The 24,259-nt window shown below is 42.1% G+C and overlaps 1 protein-coding gene across 2 annotated transcripts; it reads left to right on the top strand.

Moving 5' to 3' along the window:
* The first annotated feature begins 964 nt into the window (after positions 1–964).
* On the top strand, positions 965–23,207 carry saraf (store-operated calcium entry-associated regulatory factor). 2 transcript variants are annotated; one of them, XM_055632654.1, is made up of 7 exons: positions 965–1,097; positions 7,103–7,281; positions 11,485–11,878; positions 13,605–13,815; positions 19,499–19,561; positions 20,042–20,157; positions 21,032–23,207. In XM_055632654.1, exons 1-7 carry the CDS (start codon positions 992–994, stop codon positions 21,055–21,057), a joined length of 1,095 nt encoding a protein of 364 aa, XP_055488629.1. In that variant the 5' UTR covers positions 965–991; the 3' UTR covers positions 21,058–23,207. The 2 variants fall into 2 exon arrangements, with proteins under 2 accessions (XP_055488629.1, XP_055488630.1); XM_055632655.1 differs by lacking the exon at positions 19,499–19,561.
* Positions 23,208–24,259: the final 1,052 nt, after the last annotated feature.

Here is a 24,259-nt window from a genome sequence, read left to right as displayed (position 1 = left end):
CTTTCTTTAGATTTTAAAATCAGCTTCTGAAGCTGTCAATGCCGACAATGGGGCCGGATTTTACACTTAGGCTATTTAATAATGTTAACCTTTTCTTAAGAAATGGATAGATGTTTAGATCTAGTAATTGAATTTTGTAATTAGCTACAATTAGGTAACTAATTATATGCATTAATTTCAAGTCCTCTAAGTAAGATTGGTTCATATTTGTTTCAGAATGTTTCAATCTATAATAACTGAAAATGTCTTTCAGTTCTCTTAATTTTTAAGAAAGTTATGGGGTTTTGACTATTCTCGATCACAGCTTTTGTGTTAAGCCAATTAAAAAGCATAGGGAACAAGATGCTAATTTCCGAGTATGAAATTGGCCATAACTATTTTAATACTGAAGATATGAAAGTGAATTAGGTGTCAAATTAAACTTCTTTTTATGTTTTATCTGATGGGATAAATTAGACTTGATTTTTTAAATCTCAAAATTGTGTAACATTGCTACGAAATGCTATAAGAATTTCACTATTTTTACATAGATGATGCTGCATTTCTAATTATCAGTGCAATTTGTTTTTCGGATTCCTGATCAGGGCTACTCTAATCACTTACACGCAGCTGGGACCCAGAATTGAGGGCAGGACACCATTAAGAACCCAGGCTGCAGTCCTCAGCAACAGACCCGGCTAAGGGATGAAGGAATCTTCCTGCAAGTAAGAATGTCATTGTTTTATCTGGGACATACGACAATAAAACACTCTTGACTGTCTCCACCATCAGAATTCAGGGACGCTCCTCTATAATCTTTGTCTTGAACTGACAACCAAAGATCTTATAGCAAAGATAATATAGCTTTGCTATAAGATCTTTGCTGACAACCAAAGATACTAGACGACTGACGCCCCGCCCCCCCCGGCTCCAGCGCCGGGACAGAAGTGACGCAATTCAGCACCGGGACGGAAGTGACGTCTTCGCATTGTCCGTCTCCCGTTGGCGGCGCATGCGCACTGCGCGGCACTGTCAGTGCGTCGTTGGGAAGATGGCCGTCGTGGGGCCGCTGTTGTGGCTCTGCCTCGGGCTGGCGGCGGAGGCCCTCATCGACTCAGGTGAGCGCTGCCCGCCCGCCCGCTCCCCGTCTCTTTCCACCTGTTGCACTCTTCACTCCAGACGCTGCGAGTCAGCTGGTGGGGCTTTTGCGTGGGAATTTGTGTTTCACCTTTGGTCTCGATCCGAAACGTCATCCATTCCTTCTCCAGAGATGCTGTGCCTGTCCCGCTCCTTCAGCATTAGGTTTCTAAACCAGCATCTGTAATTCCTTTAATTTGGATGTGAAAGTAGATGGTGAATTAATGGATTACACAAATATTGATGGTATCGTGGACAATAAAGAAAGTTATCTAAGATTATAATCGGATCTAGATCCAATGGGACATGGAATTGCAGATTGAGTTTAATTCAGATAATAGTTATATGCAGAATTTGCACCGTAAATAGTAGGGCCGTAGGGAAAGCGTGAGAATTGGGGATGCAGGAACATAGTTCCACAAAAGTGGCAGCACAGATCGACAGGATTTTGAAGGTGATTGGCATGCTTCCTTCATCAATCAGTGTATTGTGTATCTGAATTGGGAAGTTGTGTTACAGGTATACAAGATGTTGGTAAAAATCCTAAAGACGAACAGGTTTATAGGTTAATTGACCCTAAAGACGAACAGGTTTATGGGTTAATTGGCTTGTAAATTGTCCCTAGTGTGTGTTGAATAGTGTAAGTGTGGGGATCACTGGTTGGCATGGTATCGGTGGGCCAAAGGGCCTGTTTCCACACTGTATCACTGGGCTGGCACACTGGCACAGCAGGGTAGTTGCTGCCGTACAGCGCCAGAATCCTGGGTTCGATCCTGACTAGGGTTGCTCATCTGTATGGAGTTTGTACATTCCTCCTGTGACCTGCGTGGGTTTTCTCCATGATACCCGGTTTCCTCCCACACTCCAAAAATGTATAGACTTGTAGGTTGTTTGGCTTGGTATAATTGCAAAATGTCTCTAGTGTGTTGGATAGTGTTAGTGTGCGGGGATCGCTGGCTGGCGCGGACTCGGTGGGCCAAAGGGCCTGTTTCCGCACTGTATCTCTAAACTAAACACATTTAGGGTGTGTATGCAGTTCTACTCCCCATGCTATAGGAACAATGTAATTATATTGGAAAGGGTACAAAAAATACAAGGAACCAAATGTTTGAGTTATAAGGAAAGGTTGGATAGACTGGGTCTTTTTCGGCCACCTGTAGTCATAGATGGATGCTCGACTGCTGTGGCATGACTTCCGTGCTATCACCTCCTACTAGGTAAAACTCGGCAGCATAAGCAGCAACGATGCATCACTGCTTCAATGCCTTGTAAGCACACTTTATAAAGAAAAACAATAAAATACCTACACAAATCCCCACAGCCCCTGATGACCCTGGGATCTCAATCTCAGGTTGACGTCAGAGCATCCTTCAAAAGGGTGAATCTACGCAAAGCATCTGGGTTTTGGGGTATACCTAACCAAGTGCTAAAAACCAGTGCAGCCCAACTGGCTGGAATATTCAAGGACATCTTCAATCTTTGCTTCTATATTCTGAGGTTCTCACCAGCTTTAAAAAGGTCCTGTTGCCCAAGATGAGCACGGTGATCTGCCAAAATGTTTACCATCCTATAGCACTTATAGCTAGCGTGATCAAGTGCTTCAGAGCTTGGTTATAGCTCTAAATCAGATATGCCACAGAAATGACCTGGATCAGCTTCAGTTTCTTTATTGCCACAAGATCAAGAGCAGATGTGATCGCACTGGCTCTCCACTCTGCCCTGGAACACAGGTACACATGGCAGGCCGTTGTTCATTACCCAGAGCATGATGTATAACAGTATAGTTCCCTCCAAATTCATCACCAAACTCCAAGGTATGAGCCTCTGTACCTTTCTTTGCAATCGGCAGAGCTCATTCAGTGTGGATCAGTAATAACAACTCTTTATTGACCATCAACAGAATGCATCTGAAGGCAGTGTGCTTAGCCCTCTGCTCTACTGAATAGAATAGAATTGAATATAATTTATTTGCCACACAACCAGGGTCGGTGGAATTTGGGTTGTCAGCAGCGGTACAATAATAAAGAACACACAACCACAATAAAAATGTAACACAAACATCCACCACAGCATTCATCACTGTGGTGGAAGGCACAGAACTTGGCCAGTCCTCCTCCATTTTCCCCCGTGGTCGGGACCTCCACCCTCCACAGCCGTTGCTGCGGGTGTCCAGGTGGTAAGGGACAAAGTCAAGGTAACTCCAGGATCGGCTCTTCCCCACCGGATCCCGGGCTGCGGACGGCGCGCCATCTGGAGCTCTGCAGACCGCGGCTTCAGGCTGCCGCGGGCCAGCGAAACGAAGCGCTCCCCTCCAGTGAGCCCCAGCGAGGGCTTGCCCGCTCCACGCCGAGAGTCCACGCTGCGCCCGCCCCTGAAGCCCCGGGCGCGTCTCCGGAAAGGGCCGTGCCGATCATTGTTGTTAGGCCACGGGGGAGGCGACCTGGAAAAAGTCGCCTCTCCGTGGAGGAGGCGACCAAAGCGGTTTCCCCCTTACCCCCCAACACCACCCCCCACACAAGACACACAAAGGAACATTAAAACACAAACTTTAAAACAAACTTTAAAACAAACTTTAAAACAAACTTTAAAACAAACTTTAAAACAAACTTTAAAACAAACTTTAAAACAAACTTTAAAACATACTAAAAATACTAAAAAATTGAAAAGACTAACGCGCTGCTGACAGGCGCTGCCACTACAGCGCCCCCTACGAATCGACACTGTCTCTTCACCCACAATTGTGTGTCTAGGCACAGCCACAATCTTGTCTATAAATTCACGGCAGATACCTCTGTGGTTGGTTGAATCACAGGTAGTGATGAATCAGCGTACCGGAGGAAGTTGGAGCACCTGCGTGGGTGGTGGCGCAACAACAACCTCTCACTCAAAGTCAACAGAACTAAGAAACTAATCAGTCTGAAGAAGGGTTTCGGCCCGAAACGTCGCCTATTTCCTTTGCTCCATAAATGCTGCTGCACCCGCTGAGTTTCTCCAGCATTTTTGTGTACCTAAGAAACTAATCATTGGCTTCAGAAACGGGATGTCGGGAGGCCACACACCACATTTGCTGGGTCAGTGGTAGAGAGAGTTAGCAACTTCAAATTCCTGGGACTTAACATCTCATATGACCTACCCTGGGCCTAGCACATAGATGTAATTGCATAGAACGTGTGCCAGCGCCTCTATATTTTTGATGTTTAAAGGGATTAATTATTTCACCAAAGGCTTTAACAAACCTCCACAGATGCACTGCAGAAAGCGTCATTGCCTGGTAATGGCAAATCCAGCATACAGGAACGCAAGAGTCTGGGTCCCAGGTCCACCATGGGCACAGCCGCCTCACCACCAAAAGCATGGGTGATGGGTGTATGGAACAAGCTGCCAGAGGAGGTAGTTGAGGTTGGAACTATCCCAATGTTTATGAAACGTTAGACAGGTACATGGATAGGACAGGTTTGGAGAGATGTGGACCAAACGTAGGCAGGTGGGACTAGTGTAGCTGGTACATGTTGTCTGTGGGGCAAGATGGGCTGAAGTGCCTGTTTCCACGCTGTATCACTATGGACATGTACATGTGACACTGCCTCAAGAAGGTGGCATCTGTCATCAAGGATTCCTAATATCTGGGCCATGTCCTCTTGCTGCTATTATTGTGCAGGAGGTACAGAAGTTACGGTCTACCTCATGTGCTAAACTGGACTTGTTTTTTTTTACTAATTGTGTTTTGCACTAATGTCTTTTGCATAGGGTTAGGGTGTTAAAAATGATTGGACATAGTGTAGGAGCCATTTATGTTTAGGCTAGCTACTGTTGGCATATTATATTATTTTGTCGAGATATATATTGCAGTATTATTTTGGGTACTTGGAGGCAGTCATTAGATGCACAGAGTGGCGTATAAGGGCATGGGGGACAGGAAGTTACAGGCACAGGGAGGGAGAACATACAGTTCTCACCAGAACAGCCAGCCACAACTTGCATGCAGAATAAGGAAAACCTGGTACATTCATCTCTTTGTTTATATAACTACTTCAATAAACAACTGATTAAACTGGAAGATCTGTTCTATTAGGTCTGCGTAAAATCACTCCTACTTACCTGTGTAGTAATGGCAACTGGAAAAGAGGTCACTGGAAAAGTTGGAAATTTGCCATTACACATAGTTTAAAGAGAGAGGGGAAAGATGAAAGTGGGGAAACCTGAGGAGCAATACTTTCACATGTGGGATGTTGTGTATATTGGACAAGTGGTGGTGACTACAGTTACACACATAGGAATGGTTTGGAGCCATGTGGACCAGGCATGGATGTGGGATTAGCATAGTTTGTCAGTTTAATTGGTATGGACAAGTTCGGCTGAAGGGTCTCTTTCTTTGCTGTATAACTCTGTGCATGTGACCTGTTCAGGAAACTCATTCCAGACTGCAATCACCCTTTGTGCAGAAACGTCCCCATCAAAACGTTCTGTACCTCTTGTTTTTTGTGAAGAAATTTCAGCTGGGTTAAGGGTCTGACTGTACTGGAATCCACAGCTCGGTATGGGGTGTCAGACCATATATGACCATGAACATGGGCATGGATCTGACAGTGTGTGGGCCATGGGTCTCGCTGGCCTGAGCCAGTGGCCTGACTTAACAGGGTAAAGATCTCCACCTTTTCTGTGACTAAACTAACATAATTCCTATCTTTCCTGCTTCTGACAAAGGGTTTTGAACCTAGTGCATTACTAAACCTGATGCATTATTGCTGCCAATTGAATTTTATGTTTTTACTTAACTGAGTGCACATTAGCTTTTCTTGTACTTCAGTGTTAGTTCATAAAGGTCAGTGGTCATACAGGCTTCTGTGAGATCCTCAAAGCAAATGTCATACAAGATTGTACAGACTGGGTTTGCTTACCTTGTAATAGCAGAGGCTAAGAGGCTTATTATACAAAATATATAATATTGAAGAATATGGATCGGATATATAATAATAAACTTTTCCTAATAGTAGAGGATATGAAATTGAGGGAACATGTTTAGGGCAACGCAGTTTAGAGATGAATCAGTAGAATAATTTTCAGAGGTTTACGGGAATCTGGAATGCCCAGCCTAACTGGGTGGACGAGACAATTTCATTCGGATTTAAGTTGCATAAATCACCAGGGCAGAGAATACGGGATCAGTGTGGATAGGCATTTGTGGTTCAGTATGGGCACGGTGGCCCAAGTTTCTATTTCTGTACTGTATGGTTCAATGGCATTGTCTAAGGAACAAATATTAGTCAGCTGCCAGCGGTCTTTCATTCATTTTTATCTACACCGTTGCATTTTCAGAAGTACACTTTAGTAGCAATTGAATTGTGTTAAGAGTCCTGCCTTCACTCTGAACCTTGTTAATTTCCTGACATCTCCCTCACCGAGGCAGGCTTCATTAATTATCCTGGTCTTGCATGGACATTATGGTCACATAATGTGACATTTACAATGAGTGTGATATTTCCTCAGGTATACATTAACTGACCTATATGCACAGATGAAGATCCCCATCAGCTAGCACAATTCCTGTATTCAACTTTGTAATATCTCAAATCTAAAGGTAATTACATAAAATTTAACAGTCATGAACAATTAATTGAAAGAGATTAAATGATAATAAACAAAGTGTTGGAGAAACTCAATGGTTCATCAGTGGAGAGGATGGACAGATGACATTTTGACATAAGGGGGAGAAAGCCAGAAAAGAGAAGTAGAGGTGAGAAAAAGCCTGGTAAGCTTTAGAAACATATGTTTCTATTTGTCCCACTTCAACCTCTTTTCCAGGTTTCTCCCCCCCATACCCCAGTCTGAAGAAAGGTCCTGACCCAAAATGTCATCTATTATTACCTCCACAGATGCTGTCTAACCTACTGAGTTCCTCCAGCACTTGATTTATTTAATTTCAAGGTTCCAGCATCTGCAGTTTCTTATTTCTCAATTAAATTGTAATGTTTGTCTTTTTCCCCAGAACGAGTCCTCCTTCGAGAAGTCCAAAGTCTGACACTGTATTCTGGGCGATATACAAATGGTCGGAGATCAAGCCCTGTGCCCCAGCTGCAGTGTGTTGGTGGCACAGCTAGCTGCACTTCCTTCATTCCACAAGTGGTGCAGTGTTACAATAAAGGATGGGATGGCTATGATGTACAGGTATGTAAATAGTTGGTATAAACACGATTTAGTCGTTTTGGAACTGCTTACTTTGAAAATAGTAAGTAGAATAGTTACGTAAACGTCCAAAGATTATTACATAAATGTTTAATTAAAAAAAAAGTCTATTTCTGAAATTCAAATTTGAGCTGAGAGGTAAAGACCACTGATAGAAAGGAATATAGAATAAAACAGGAATGATTTAGGAGTTTAATTTTATTCACATTTCCAGAATTGGGCTTTGTTAGCAAACCAATATTTATTGTAATCACTAATTGTCATTGATGAGCTACTTATGAGCTGCCAGCTTTAACTAATTTAGTCCTTCTGATAAAGGCACCAGAGTGATATTGGTTTTGGATCCATGAATGACAAAGGCCTGGCAGTATATTTGCAAGTCAGGATGGTGTGTGACTTGGAGGGGAAGCTGCCAGTAGTGGTGTTACTGCAGTCTTTATCCTTCTTCGTGGTAGAGTTCACAAATTTTAGACATACTATGAGATTGGCAAACTCAAGTAGAAATTAAAATTCCAGCACTCTTGGAATCTGACTGGTGTTAGACTGCTGAAATAGCCCCAGATCATCTTCGTCTGAGCAGAACTGTTCTTTCTAAGTACGATTGGACAATTGTGGAAAATGGAAGCTGTAAGTTTCTGAGAACTGTCCATAAAGCAAAGTTTCAATAAGTATAAAACACCGTCAACTCAGATTGCAAAAATTGCATAGGTAGGCAAATGAGCCACAGATTAGTACAGACTGTAGTTAATTTGGGATCCTGGCATGATAATAGCTAATTAGTACAAATCTAAACTACAGATTGAGAAAATTGGCAGACGACGGGAGTTACCAGGCTCCAGAATGCCAGACTAATGGTTTCAACTGTATGCATTACAACCACTGCGCGCTATGCAGAGGAGGGAAGTAATGCTTATGGTGGGGCTACTTTGTCATAATGGTAGTTGCTGAAGTCGCATTTGCCCATCACACTTCTGATTTTAATTCTGATAGTGGAAAAGCTTTGGGGTGCTCCGAAGTAAGTCACTCCCTGCCCCGATCTGCTTGTTTATCTTCGGTATGTCTGTGACTGGCCCAGTTGAGTTTCTGACCAATACTGATCCCCAGGATTTGACATGTGGAAGGCACAGGGGGTGTAAGCTGTACTCCCTCTGCCTCTTTCTCTCTCTTCCTATATACCTTGGTTCTTATACACACCCACTTCTTCCGATACCCAATACTATACTCCCTTTCACCCTGTTTCTTCCCCAGCCCTATCTCCCACACACTCCTACATTGGATCGCCCCTCCTCTACTGCTGACCGACCCCTTACCTACCCCTCTGTTGTTTTCATCTGGTACCATCTCTCCCGCATTTGATTTCACTCTGCACGTTCCTTATCAGATTCAGGAATCTACAGTATTTTGTTATCTCCACTTATAATTGCTCACTATGTCGCTACATCCTTTCCTTCTCCACATGTCTCTATCTGCAATCAATCACTCCGCGCCTATATCCACCTATAATTTGCCAGTTCATGCTCCATCCCTCTCCCCCACCCCTTTGTACTATCTCACCTGCTTGCTTTCAGTCCACGTGAAGGGTCTTGTCCTGAAGTATTAAACCGTCCATTTCCCTCCACAGATGCTTCCTGACCTGCTGAGTTCTTGCAGCTGCTCTCTTTTTTTTGCTGTTTATAGTTGGGACTTGGCAATGATAATGTCATTGAATGTTAACAATAGGTGATTAGACTTGCCCGAGTTCGAAGTTGTGATTCTCTAGTAATTTCTCTGGAGCAAATATGTTTCAGCCTCTGTCTGAAATTTGATTGGGTCTTCTAGTAATTTTTAGTTTAGTTTAGAGATAAATTAGTGATGATGGCTTGATGTCAAGTGTAGTCACTCACATCTCACCTCTAGAATTTAACCATATAACAATTAACCATATAACCATATAACAATTACAGCACGGAAACAGGCCATCTCGGCCCTACAAGTCCGTGCCGAACAAATTTTTTTTTCCCCTTAGTCCCACCTGCCTGCACTCATACCATAACCCTCCATTCCCTTCTCATCCATATGCCTATCCAATTTATTTTTAAATGATACCAGTGAACCTGCCTCCACCACTTCCACTGGAAGCTCATTCCACACCGCTACCACTTTCTGAGTAAAGAAGTTCCCCCTCATATTACCCCTAAACTTCTGTCCCTTAATTCTGAAGTCATGTCCTCTTGTTTGAATCTTCCCTATTCTCAAAGGGAAAAGCTTGTCCACATCAACTCTGTCTATCCATCTCATCATTTTAAAGACCTCTATCAGGTCCCCCCTTAACCTTCTGCGCTCCAGAGAATAAAGACCTAACTTATTCAACCCATTCAAAATTACAGCACGGAAAGAGGCCATCTCGGCCCTTCTAGTCTGTGCCGAATACTTAATCTCCCCTAGTCCCATCTACCTGCACTCAGACCATACCTCTCCATTCCTTTCCCGTCCATATACCGATCCAATTTATTTTTAAATGATAAAATCGAACCTGCCTCCAGCACATCCACTAGAAGCTCATTCCACACAGCTACCACTGTCTGAGTAAAGAAGTTCCCCCTCATGTTGCCCCTAAACTTCTGTCCCATGGACTAGAATTTAGCATTCTAGTCCATGATTAGAGTAAATATCTGATGGATCTGGAACAGAGAGGTCCTGATAAAGTCCAAAGTGGGCATTTGTGAACAGTTTGTTGATGAGTAAGTGGTACTTAATACTCCTATTGATGACTCCTTCCATGACCTTGCTGTGATTTAAGGAATTGGTAATTAGTTGTACAAGATTTGTATTGCTTTTTTGAGAACAGAACATACCTAGGCTATTTTCTACATTGCTTTATAGAGAGAAGATTAAAGTGCAAATATGAGTTCTGAGTTTATTCAGGGCACTAAACCAATCCCCTGCATAACTTTGTTCACCAAATTGTGGCAGAGAAATTAGATGTAAGAAATGCAGATGCTGGTTGTCAAAAAGAGGACACAACGTGCTGGAACAATTCAGTGGGTCAGGCAGCATCTCTGGAGAACAGAAGACCTGAAACATCACATATCCATGTTCTCCAGAGATGTTGCCTGACTCACTGAGTTACTCCAGCACCTTGTGTCTTTTTTAATGACAGAAATCCTGATTTTGGTGTAGTGAAGGGCAATTCATACCCGAGATCGGGTACTTGAGGTATGAGAGGTTACAAAGGCTGGAATGAAGATCCAAGAGAGGAGAAAACAAACAAATGGCCACGTTAGCATTTTGTTTGAATGCATTTTCATGTGGTACTTAAAAGGGTTTAATTTTAAGTCTAATCTTTAAAGATGATTGGGCCTTTTGTGCACAGGTACATGCTTTGAGGTTGCTAGATGTGCAAACAATGTGAAAGAGTATATTACAGTGTGCGACATTCAATTGAACGTCTGGCTATTAGTAACAAAGCCGAGTTAGAGGGGATCGACTGTCTCTTAACTGCTGTTGTGGAATCAGTGCCAGGTAGGTTGAATGTAATAATAATAATAATAATAATAATTTTATTTATAGAGCAATTTAAAAACAAACATAGCTGCAACAAAGTTCTGTACATCACTAATCATTGACAAAAAAAGTTAATACACACCAAAAATAACAATCAAAAGAAATAGTAGGAAAAGACATGTAAAATAAAGAAACATCAAAAACACCACAAACAGAAGCAAAGCCTCAGGCATGGTCAAAAGCCAGGGAGTACAAATGCGTTTTAACACTGGACACAAGGAACTGTAGATGATGGTTTACTAAAAAGGCATAAAGTGCTAGAGTAACTCAGTGGGTCAGGCAGCATCTTCCACCTCTCCTTCCACCCGCCTTCCTTCCTCTGGGTTCATAATTCGGCCGCTTCTATCCTTATCTCCCTCTGATTGTCTTTTCATCTCTGGCCTTTGTCCAACCATCTGCCTATCAAGTCCCCCCCCCCCCCCCCCCCCCTCACCTATCGACCTATCTATCATCAGGCTTTGTGCTGTCTCTCCTCTTCCATCTTTCTCTTCTACCCCTCACCACAATCAGTGTGAAGTGTCCTGAACTGAGACATCACATATCCGCATTCTCCAGAGATGCTGCCTGTATTGTGTATCTTGTTTTAATTACCTCTTAATATGTGTTTAAAAAATGAATTTTATTTCTTCCTTTCCTACACAGTGGGAATGCAAGGCGGATATGGACATTGCTTATCGATTTGGAGCAGTCACAGTCAGTTGTGAAGGTTACAATTATCCAGAAGATCCTTACATTTTGAGGGGATCCTGTGGCTTGGAATATGTTATAGATCTTACTAAGGAAGGTATACGGAAGAAAAAAGATAATCCCGGATACGTTCATCAACCGCCGAAACAGGAAGATCCCACAATTGTCAACAATCCATCCGATTTAATGCTGTTACTCTTCCTATTTTGTCTTGCTTATTTGGTGTATAGGACATGTTTGAGAAACCAACAAAATGATAACCAGTCTTCCCCAAAAGACGAAGATGTTAACAATAAAGCAGGTCCTTCAAAATGTCCACCACCTCCTGGCTTTAAACCGGAGTACACGGGTGAGTGCACTAAGGTCCTCTACTAAAATAATGGAACAGAACAGACATGAGAAGGAACAACCATTAATGTGGTCTTAATGTGGAAGGGGAAGATATTGAACAAATGCTAACTGATTAAAAGTCGCCAATTAGTTCAATTTCCTATCCCTTTGCCATACTTATGTTCTAGTGTTTTCTCCAGTTAAATCCTGCTGTACATTTTGTTTGCATCCCTCTGCAGAACATTAATATTTAACAAAGGTATAAAACGTTTCACCTTCCATGATAATCCAGCATCTTGTAGGTCTATCCAATAAAAAGTTTTTCTACACATGCACTCTCACACTGCTCATATGCGCACGCATAAACACACGCATACACTCTTATTACTACCGCTTTGCTCCTCTCCTCTTCCAATGTCTCATTAAATGTTCCATTCTGTCAAGTGTGATGCAGTCTATTAATGTCTCATGTAATTGCCACATTGTAGCTTGTATTTAGTTTACCATATAGATACTGCATGGAAACGCCCTTCAGCCAACCAAGTTGAACAAGTTCCCCATATACCAGTCCTATCCTGCATACTAGGGACAATTTGAAGAAGCCTACAAACCTGAACGTCTTTGGAATGTGGGCGAAAACAGGAGCACCTGGAGAAAACCCACGTCACGGGGAGACCATACAAACCACGTACAGACAGCACCCATAGTCGGGATCGAACTCTGGTCTCTGGCACTGTATGGCAGCACCTCTACTGCTGTGTCATTGTGCCACCTTTACTCGAAGAACGGTTCCGTTTTTGATGGCTTGAATGGATATGGGAGGGTGGGACATTTATGTACTAATAATCAATTCTACCGCTATCTAATCACACTTCATCTTGTGCATTTCTCAAATTCTTGAATGTATAATTTGCATTTGAGGTTAGGTTTATATGTTTATAATTTGTGTTTATGCAGGTATGGTGTGGATTTGATATCAGATACATCGAGGAAACATCCTCTGGCCCACCGAGTCCACACCGACTAGTGTTCTCCGCACATCAGCGTCATCCTACACGCACTAGGGACAATTTACAATTATACCAAGTTAATAAACCTATATGGCTTTTGAGTGTGGGAGGAAACTTGAGGAAACACGTGCAGGTCACAGAGTGAACATACAGTCTAGCACCCGTAGTCGGGATCAAACCCGGGTCTCTGACGCTGTTAGGCAGCAACTCTACTGCTGCGCCACCATGCCGCTATGATATATTTCATAATTATTATTTTTAATTTACTTTACATTTCATGTAGCATTTTTGCCCCGAAACACGTTTCCACCTGGAATAGTTTTAATTGCACAGTATTCTGGAAAAACACCCAGTTTTAATTTGAAGGTAGACAAAAAAGCTGGAGAAACACAGCGGGTGCAGCAGCATCTATGGAGCGAAGGAAATAGGCAATGTTTCGGGCCGAAACCCAGCTTTTTTGTCGAAGGGTTTTGGCCTGAAACGTTGCCTATTTCCTTCGCTCGATAGATGCTGCTGCACCCGCTGAGTTTCTCCAGCTTTTTTGTCTACCTTCGATTTTCCAGCATCTGCAGTTCCTTCTTAAACAGTTTTAATTTGATTTTGATTTGATTTAATGGTCAACATTTTGATCGCTAAAGGTTCCTTGACGTCAGATTTTCACAATCTATCATAGGTTTGGGGTGAATCCAATATTACTTTACTCTTTTAGGTTCAATCACCTATATCTATTTTCAGGAAGCACTGCAGATGAATGCCATAATGACAATACCAATCAGGGATCTAATGGCCATCAAGCGAAAGGACATAGTTCAGGACCAGGATTTTCGAATAACCATGCCAATCAAGGATCTAAAGGACATCAACCGGGAGGACATAGTTCAGGACCAGGATTTTGGACTGGAGTGGGAGCCGGTGGCTTCCTGGGGTACTTACTTGGCAGCAGAAGGTATGTTATTTCTCGACCTAATTTAACAGGTGTAACCATTTTGTTTTTATCCATGAAGTTATCCATCCCCTTCCCAGTTCTCCCACTAGAACTTCAGATAGCCCTTGCTTTCACTCTCCATCCTCTTCCCGGTTCTCCCACTAGTCTTATTATCTCCGACTACATTCTATCTTTGTCCTGCCCCCTCCCCTGATATCAGTCTGAAGAAGGGTCTCAACCCGAAACGTTGCTCATCCTTCTCTCTAGAGATGCTGCCTCGCCCACTTAGTTATTGCAGCATTTTGTGTCTCTTCGATTTAAACCAGCATCTGCAGTTCTTCCTTACACATGAAAGTACGTTCTACATTTAAAAAAAAAAATGTTTTACCCTCTTTGTCATCATTGAGAGGAATAAAAGTCCTGTTCACAATCAATGGACTGTATATCTCCACTCTTTCTATGCTTGAATCTACAGTTCCTTGTGTCTACATTTCTAGGCTTGTGTCTCTATCCTGTGGTTTCACTATCTGTTTCGTTAGTGTTCAGTTCATCCCATTTAAGCATTTACATTTATTCTAAATTGTTCACATTCACAAGGTTTCTGTTGTATCCTGGTTGGCCAAAAAATTAAAAAAGTTAGTAGACTTTCTTCCCACATGTTACATTCCATACCATACTTTCAGGTGTGCACTGCCCTCTTAAATCCCCAAAATGGTGAGAAGGATATGCTTGCATGACCAGGCATATTGGACATTTCAGGTTGTTAGGTAAGAAATTGCCTGTGTGTTTGAATATAATAATCAGGATTCTCAGTTACAAACTTACAAGCCTGTTTCCGTTTTTGGACATCTGACTCTATGCCAGGATAAAACTGCCCCATTGCTCACAATAGAATCAGGGTGTTCATAGATTGACTGAGTTGAGGCCAGTTATTTTGGTGAACAACTTTGTTTTTTATCCTGGAGAACAGTTGCAACAACTATCAGTCTCTACTTCTGCAAGTTTTGTAAAGTGCAAGGGAAATTTCATGGCTTTAATGTTATTATATTGGAAACAAAGGGATTGGAAATGTTTTTCCCACACTCCCAACATAAATAAGTTTCAATGGTTGCAGCAAGTTGTATTTTGTCTACTGTCACCAGGGGCGCCGCATGATTGGCAGCCTCGCCAACAGTATGTCTGGTTTTTTGTCTTTTTTGGGCTTTTTTTTTTTTTTAGTGTGTTTGAAAGGTTTGTGTTAATGTTTTCTGCTTTGTTTTATGTGGGGGGGGGGGGGGGAGAGGGGGTTGGGGCAAACTTTTTTTTCAGACTCATACCTTGCCAGAGATGCGATTTTGTTCGGGTCGTATCTCCGGTCACTCTGCAGCCTAACATCATGGAGCTGGAGGCCCTCAGGACTGACTTTGAGCCCCACTGCAGGGCGTGGACTTGCCATCGGGGCTAATTCCTCGCATGGGATCGCTCCAACCGTGGCCAGCAAATTTTACCATCAAGGGCTCGCAGTCTCGGGAGAAACCAAGTCGGGAGCATCGGAAGTCGCATGAAGTTCAAGCAGCCCCAACCCGGGGTACAATCACCCGGTTCGGGGGGGAGCTGAGATTCCCCTCCGATGCAGGAGTGATTGCCCCGACGAGGAGGCCCGCCGCTGGCTTCGGGAATAAGATCGTCCCATCAACGGGATGCTCGAGGCCCCCGACCGCTGGTGGACAAGGAAGGGAAGAAATTGAACTTTCTTTTCACCTTCCATCACAGTGAGGAATGTGGAGGAGCCACTGTGGTGGATGTTTATGTTAAAATGTATTCTGTGTGTTCTGTTGCATTTTATTTGTATGACTGACTTGGAAAAAGAAATTCCTCGTATGTTGCAAAACATACTTGGCTAATAAAGTATTATTGTATTGTAATGATTTACAGTGTCCTCCATAATGTTTGGGACAAAGACCCGCCATTTGTTTATTTCCCTCTGTATTCCACAATTTGAGATTTAGAATAGAAAAAATCAAATGTGCTTAAAGTGGACATATTTTAATAAAGGCCATTTTTATACATTTTGGTTTCACCAGGTAGAAATAACAGCAGTGTTTATACATAGTCCCACCATTTCAGGGCACCATAATGTTTGGGACTCAGCAATGTTAAACTGAGTTCTTTTGTCAATCTAAAGTCAACTTGACTCATACACTTGTTGCTGTTGAAATCAATTATTTATTCAGCTGAGACTAGTCTCTTGAACCTTCCAACATAGAGATGATGCTCTGGTGGAGGGTCCAGAGAGGAGTAACTTTGATAGAACTCATGTCATTGATATAGGTATCAGACATTTCAGATACAGAGGGTATGACAAGCTAGTAACCAATCATCTGAGTCCTTCTGGTGATTTACAACATCAGTCACATGATCCCCCTTCCCTGGCCTCATTACAACCTTTGTTTGCCTGTGGTATAACTGCTTTTAGAATTATTTTATTTCAACACAGCAAAACCGCAGTAGGCCCAATTATCAAAGACCACTCCTCAAAATATAAGGTACATGTGTAATACAATAATCACACGTCATACACACTTCCCATACCAAGAAGAAAGATATTTCTATAAATCTAAACAATTTCTATAAGTCTAATGTTTACATTCCTACTAAGACAATACATTTCATAATTTGTTTTACTACAATTTCACTATTACATATGTATTTAAAACATTAATTATATAAGTTTGCTGAATTACAGTTTCTAAGTTCAAAACCCATACACCTCCCAACCAAGCATACATGGGTCGTAAATCTGTCAACTTGCGTCAAACTAAGTGTTTGGTGCCAGGAGAAACTTAATTCTAATCTGCAGCCCCTTTTCCTCTTATTTCTGGGAGCTGTATTTCCAATCTCTCTACAAGGCCTTTTACAAAAATTACAGAACAAAGCGTAAATTCACAACTCAGACCATTACATCAATCAAAATATCTTCTCCAAGCAACTACTCCTCTTCACATACATCCTAATTCAACATAGCAAGGCTAACTATCTCTAAGCCATGAATTCTGTCTCAACTCGGCATAAACCTCGCAGTTTAAGAATGTGTCATAGAGAAAAGAGCAGTTGACCTCTGGCCTAAGAAGAGGCCCCTATTCAGCTATCCATTCTCCAACACAATCATACGAAATACAATTTTCTCCAGCCTCAAAGCAATAAACTAAGCTAAGCAGGTTCAGGTTCAGGCCTCCATGTTTTGATTCATCTTTCCCTGTGTGTATGTGTCTCTTTGTACTTTATTTCGTTTGGAAAACCTTAAGCTTTTCTTTTACAAATTATCTAGCTTATATAAAAGTCACTATCCGAGCGGTTCTATTTATATAATATTTCCTCAGCAATGTCATGTAAATGAAAGTAGTCATGATTAGTATTTTGGTGCATATCCTTTGCCTGTTATGACTGCTTGAATTCTGCATCACCAGTTGCTGGGTGTCTTCTCTGGTGATGCTCTGCCAGGCTTGTATTGCAGCCATCACTTAAGGGCCTGTCCCACTTACGTGTCCTTGGCACGCAAATTACGCGACCTCGTGGTCACGTTAAGCCGTGATGGGCCCCGCGAAGATCGCGCGCGATTTCATGTGTACGCACAGCAATCTGGAGCGCGACAAGTCATTTGAAGATGGACGCAAAATGCCGGCTAACTCAGCGGGACCGGCAGCATCTCTGGAGAGAAGGAATGAGTGATGTTTCGGGTCGAGACCCTTCTTCAGCCTGAAAGGAGGGTCTTGACCCGAAACGTCACCCATTGCTTCTCTCCAGAGATGCTGCTGGTCCCGCTGAGTTACTCCAGCATTTTGTGTCTGTCTTCAATTTACTTGGCCCCGCTCTGGGAGTAGAAGTGGGGGCGGAACCGGACTGAAATGGCCGTGAGCCCCAGGCCCAGCTTGGCGATCATTTGCCTGCTTCTGCTGCTTTTAGAGGTGAGACGTTGCGTCGCACCAGGGTCTTGGGCCTGTCCCACTTTGGCCGTCAGTTCTGCGACAGGCCGTTGGCGCGCGAAGATTTAGTTTGCTACATAAATTTCGGAGCACAATCGCGCACAACTACACACCCCTCCGCGATTCTCAGTGTAACCGGCCCCGCGCAGCCATACGATGGCCGTGCGCCTCAACGTGACCACGAGGTCGCGTAATTTGTGTGCCAAGGACACGTAAGTGGGACCTTTTAATAATTGACCATTTTTTAACTTTGAAAAACTCCTTTGTTGCTTTAGCAGTATGTTTGGGATCATTGGCTTGCTGTAGAATGAACTGCCGGCCAATGAGTTTTGAGACATTTGTTTGAACATGAGCAGAGAGGTAGGGCTCTTACTTAACTTTTTTTCACTGTTGCCAGCCGGGCAACCTAGGCAGCTTTTTACGTTGCTGAATGACAGTTTAGGTGGTCATTTAAGGCGGCTTGCATGAAGCGTGCAATAATGTGCCGGACAAAGTGCGTAGTTACCAATCGGAATTATGCTCAATGAAGCATTCACATAATATTTCTGCTTGAAATAAAGCCACAAACTAAACATATTCACCAATGAAGTTATGATATATACCACAATGATATGCAGCAAAATTATAATACAGTATCTCAACTCTTTTTACACGTTGCAATGAATGCAATTTCTATTATTTCTTTCTACTTCCAAACAAAAATGTAGTTGGATTATTCAGCGTATGATATGATCAACCTGTGTAAATAAATCCTGGACCATGGTAACATATATGCTTAACCATGCACACTACAAATTGATGCAAGTATGTTTTCTGTGAAGGACCGGAAATTACCATGACATGGCCATAGCATAGGTCTTTTCCTCTTGAATCTTCAATCATCAATCTCTGTTGTGCCCAGTCACAGCAAGGTAAGTTGATAAAGAATTGAATTGATTTGTTTGACACCTTTGAAGGTAGACACAGTAACAACATCAAGAGTGGAAAAATGGATACATAATATATCCCTTCTGGTCTAGGATTTTGTAATTTAAAAGAAATAAAGGAAATGAAAGTATACTTTGATTTTCTTTTTCTTGTAAAATACTTGTTACTGTATTATTATTACCTGATCAGACCTATACCATACTTTTGAATGTACATAGTACCTCATTTACTCTGCCCACTTAGAAGATGAGTCATGGAAGTAGGTGACTAAGTGTTTAAGAAGGAACTGCAGATGCTGGAAAATCGAAGGGTACACAAAAAAGCTGGAGAAACTCTGCGGGTGCAGCAGCATCTATGGAGCGAAGGAACTAGGCAACGTTTCAGGCCGAAACCCTTCTTCAGACTGATAGGGGGTGGCGGGGGAGAAGGAAGGAGGAGCCCGAGGGCTGGGGGATGCGAGGAGACAGCCTGAGGGCTAAGGAAGGGGAGGAGACAGCAGGGGCTAACAAAATTGTGAGAGTTCAATATTCAAGCTCGCAGGCTGCAGACTCCCCAAGCGGAATATAAGGTGCTGTTCCTCCAATTTCCGGTGTTGCTCGCTCTGGCCATGGAGGAGACCCAGGACAGAGAGGTCGGATTCGGAGTGGGAGGGGCAGTTGAAGTGCTGAGCCACCGGGAGGTCAGGTAGGTTCTTGCAGACCGAGCGGAGGTGTTCGGCGAAACGATCGCCCAACCTCCGCTTGGTCTCACTGATGTAGATCAGCTGACATCTAGAGCAGCGGATGCAGTAATAATGTTGATTTTTTCTTTCTTAGATCTCAGCCAAGCAATTCATATCATCCATTCTACAGGGGGAATCCTGCACCTTACACATATAGGTGACTATATTGAATCAATCATGGAACTTGGCAAGTGAGCTGAAATGGGGGGGTGGAGGGGGGGGGGGGACTATGTATAAACACAGATGTAATTTCTACATGGTGAAACCAAAATGTATAAAATTACCCTTTAAAATGACAATGGGCACTTTAACCATGTTATTTCTATTACAAATCTCAAATTGTGGAGTACAGAGACAAATAAATAAATGATGGGTCTTTGTCCCAAACATTATGGGGGTGTGATGTATGTAATGTAAATGCCAGCGCCCCTTGAGGCCAAGAGCAGAATCTGGCAAATGTGCCTGTGCCTCGTGACTGAGGTCAAGTGACCTTCTGGAAGTTTCAGTTGATTGTAGATTAAATCCTTCTTACAAGATGTTGGGTGTGTATTCATTGTGCTAGTCACAACAGGGTCTTACAGAAGACATCACAGAGCACACTGTCGGTAATCATTAATAATGTTGATTTTTTTCTTAGATCTCAGCCAAGCAATTCATATCATCCATTCCACAGGGACAATCCTGCACCTTACACACAACAAAGGCAGGAGACTAATTGGAAACCTGAAGGAACAGGAAGCAGAACAGTGTCAGGTACATAGTTTTTCCAAAGGTTTTTCACTGTCGTTTTATTACTTTATGATTTTCTCTGTTGTGACCAAAATGTTTTCTCACTTGGACTCCAGTTATTGGTTTGTCCACTTGAAATACTACGAACCTCGAAGCAGAGTAATTTGCAATTGAAGCTGAGGTTTTAACACTCACACGTTAAATGAGTTGTCCACTTCACTTTATAAAGAAAGCACTTTTATGTGAATGCATCATAAACGGGACACAGAAGGGGTGAGGGAAAACTAAGAAGATTCGAAAGAAAAGTCGCGGAGGGTTAATTAGTTTAGTCCCAGATTAAAAATTGTATTAACATGGTGAATTTTTTTGTCAAATATTGCAATCGGTTATTTTACTTGTAACTGGGCAATCAGGTGGAAATTCCTCATTCCAGGAACTGCATTGACAGTACAGCTATCCCTTATTGCACTGAGATATAAACTCAAGTCTCCAGAGTGTGATTGATCCCCGCAAATGTGATTTGCAGATTAAAGACTGTATCAGTGAACTATAGCTGATAGTATACTTTTACCACATAGCATAGGACAATGTTATCAAAGTTGTGGTGTTACTCTATACTAAATTCGTATAATGCAAACTTTTGAATTTGCAATGATGAATTTGTGCTTTTGGATACTATAAATAATGCATATTAAGCCATCTTTCATGTCATTTTGAGATAATTCATTAAACAGATTACTGGTCTTCAAAATGATAAGAGTGTTTGAGTAGAATGTAATGTGCTTTAACTTTTGTCTAAATCTGTAAAATGAGTAACATATTGAGAATGTAATTGCATTAAAATATGCTTAATCATTCTTGACAAATGAAAGAAATTATATTTGGTTCTCTTTCACAGGATTTGGTGGGACAAAAAGAAGATAAGGAAATTCGAAGTACAAGAGCAATGCAAATGTTTAACCATTTAAAGGTTGCGGCTTCAGACGTACAGTTTATTGTGAGGATGCTGAAGAAAGCGATACTTGCTTCAATTCGCAATTTTAACTTGCTACTGTATTCAATTTATTTCAATGACTAAGTTTGGAACCAGGAAACAATTAGGGTAGATTTCAAAATCTGGAAGATATCCATGTGTGTATGAGTATTTTTAAGTCAAGTGTGGGGCTCTAATAATCTGCATCAATTTGAAATAATTTCTAAATTTTGCTTCCTTTAAATTTATAATCTTGCATTTAGCTGTAAATATTCCTTATCAGTGAGACACAATTAAAATTTTCTGGTGGATCGAAGTTGGAAGAATAGAAGAAAAAAATAATTTGTTCAAACTAATTATTGTGAATTAGTTCCAAATCCAATATCTTATAACTAAATATCTGTTGGGGCTGGAGAACAGCTAATGGTTACCAATAAGTTTGATCCAGCATTTAGCAGCAGGACCTGCTCCACATTTAATTCTACCACTCAATGTAAAGTTATGTGCACACTGGTTTTGTGGGGTTTATCATGGATTTTGTTTCAAGTCCTATTTGTTTTGCCATTGACCTTGCTTTCAAGCATTGTCAATTTCCTTCTGCCCTATATGAAAGGCTACAATTTGTCCAAGGGTCATTGATTGTCCTTGACTCGTTTCACTGTTTTGAAATCTTATGATATAGAAAAAAAATGAGTTGTTAATTAAATATCAGTCCTGTTATCTTCTGCATAAAAATAAGTTGGTCTTTGTGCTAGGTAGGATCTGAGGCAGGCATTGTGAAAAATAAATTACTGTGATTTATTATAAAAACAAGGCGCCTATCTAATTTGACCATAACTTGGAAATTAAAAAAAACTGCTGGAAATCTGAAAGTACTAGAAGCACTCTGAGCAAGTGAGACATTTCTGCTAGAAGTATAAACAGTTAATATATCAGCCCATGCATTTGTCAATGGTTAGGAAAATGAGAAAGGAAGTTATTTTAAGTTTAGTAGAGGGTTAGAAACATAGAAAATAGGAGCAGGAATAGGCCATTCGGCCCTTCGAGCCTGCACCGCCATTCAATATGATCATGGCTGATCATCCAACTCGGTATCCTGTACCTGCCTTCTCTCCATACCCCCTGATCCCTTTAGCCACAAGGGCCACATCTAACTCCCTCTTAAATATAGCCAATGAACTAGCCTCAACTACCTTCTGTGGTAGAGAATTCCACAGATTCACCACTCTCTGTGTAAAAAATTATTTTCTCACCTCGGTCCTAAATGACTTCCCCCTTATCCTTAAACTGTGACCCCTTGTTCTGGACTTCTCCAACACCGGGAATAATCTTCCTGCATCTAGCCTGTCCAACCCCTTAAGAATTTTGTAAGTTTCTATAAGATCCCCCCTCAATCTTCAAAATTCTAGCGAGTACAAGCCGAGTCTATCCAGTTTTTCTTCATATGAAAGTCCTGACATCCCAGGAATCAGTCTGGTGAACCTTCTCTGTACTCCTTCTATGGCAAGAATGTCTTTCCTCAGATAAGGAGACCAAAACTACGCAATATTCCAGGTGTGGTCTCACCAAGACCCTGTATAACTGCAGTAGAACCTCCCTGCTCTTATACTCAAATCATTTTGCTATGAATGTTAATATACCATTCGCTTTCTTTACTGCCTGCTGCACCTACATGCCTACTTTCAATGACTGGTGTACCATGACACCCAGGTCTCGTTGCATCTCCCCATTTCCTAATGGGCCACCAATCAGATAATAGTCTACTTCACATAACATTTATCCACATTATACTGCATCTGCATTTGCCATGCATTTGCCCACTCACCCAACCTATCCAAGTCATCCTTGCAGCCTCCTAGCATCCTCCTCACAGCTAACACTGCCCCGCAGCTTCGCGTCATCCGCAAACTTGGAGATGTTGCATTCAATTCCCTCATCCAGATCATTAATATAGTCACTGCCTGCCATTCTGAAAAGGACCCATTTACTCCTACTCTTTGCTTCCTGTCTGCCAGCCAGTTCTCTATCCACATACTGAACTCTATCAATACTGACCCCCCATTACCGTGTGCTTTAAGTTTGCATACTAATCTCTTATGTGGGACCTTGTCGAAAGCTTTCTGAAAAAAGTCCAGATATAACACATCCACTGGTTCTCCCTTATCCACTCTACTAGTTACATCCTCGAAAAATTCTATAACATTCGTCAGACATGATTTACCTTTCATAAATCCATGCTGACTTTGTCCAATGAACTCACCACTTTCCAAATGTGCTGCTATCCCATCTTTAATAACTGACTCTAGCATTTTCCCCACGACCGATGTTAGACTAACTGGTCTGTAATTCCCCGTTTTCTCTCCCTCCCTTTTTGAAAAGTGGGGTTACATTAGCTACCCTCCAATCCTCAGGAACAACTCCAGAATCTAAAGAGTTTTGAAAAATTATCACTAATGCATCCACTATTTCTGGGGCTACTTCCTTAAGTACTTTGGGATGCAACATATCTGGCCCTGGGGATTTATTGGCCTTTAATGTATTCAATTTACCTAACACCACTTCCCGGCTAACCTGGATTTCACTGAGTTCCTCCATCTCATTTGACCCCTGGTCGCCTGCTATTTCCGGCAGATTATTTACGTCTTCGTTAGTGAAGACAGAATCAAAGTAGTTATTCAATTGGCCTGCCATGTCCTTGTTCCCCATGATCAATTTGCCTGTTTCTGACTGCAAGGGACCCTTCTTCAGACTGATGGGAGTGTGTGGGGGGGGGGGGGGGGGGGGGGGGGGGGGGGGGGGGGGGGGGGGGGGGGAGGAGAAGGGGATGGAGGAGGAAGCTAGAAGAGATGTTTGACCTTGATGCTTACTGGATAGCAAATTGTTTGTGATTAAATACACCAGTGTTGATCAGTTTGTTAACAAAATCTTCTGCCATTTCCTCAATAACATTCTGACACATTCTTGTCTGAAGACACTGCTTGCACTTCACCTTATATTGTTCCCCTGGTGTTTAAACTACTAATAATAATTTATTTTCATTCAACATCTGTGATGTGCAGGCTATCATGGTAAAGCTGCAGATTTCTGCTGGGATCTTGCACCAAAGTTCCTTGAATTTGTGTGCCTGATGGAAGCGAGAATTTGTAATTAAGT

The sequence above is a fragment of the Leucoraja erinacea genome, chromosome 3, assembly GCF_028641065.1.
Source record: "Leucoraja erinacea ecotype New England chromosome 3, Leri_hhj_1, whole genome shotgun sequence".
NCBI lineage: Eukaryota > Metazoa > Chordata > Chondrichthyes > Rajiformes > Rajidae > Leucoraja > Leucoraja erinaceus.
Note: the sequence above shows the minus strand (reverse complement) of the source record. Positions and strands in the feature narration are given on the sequence as shown.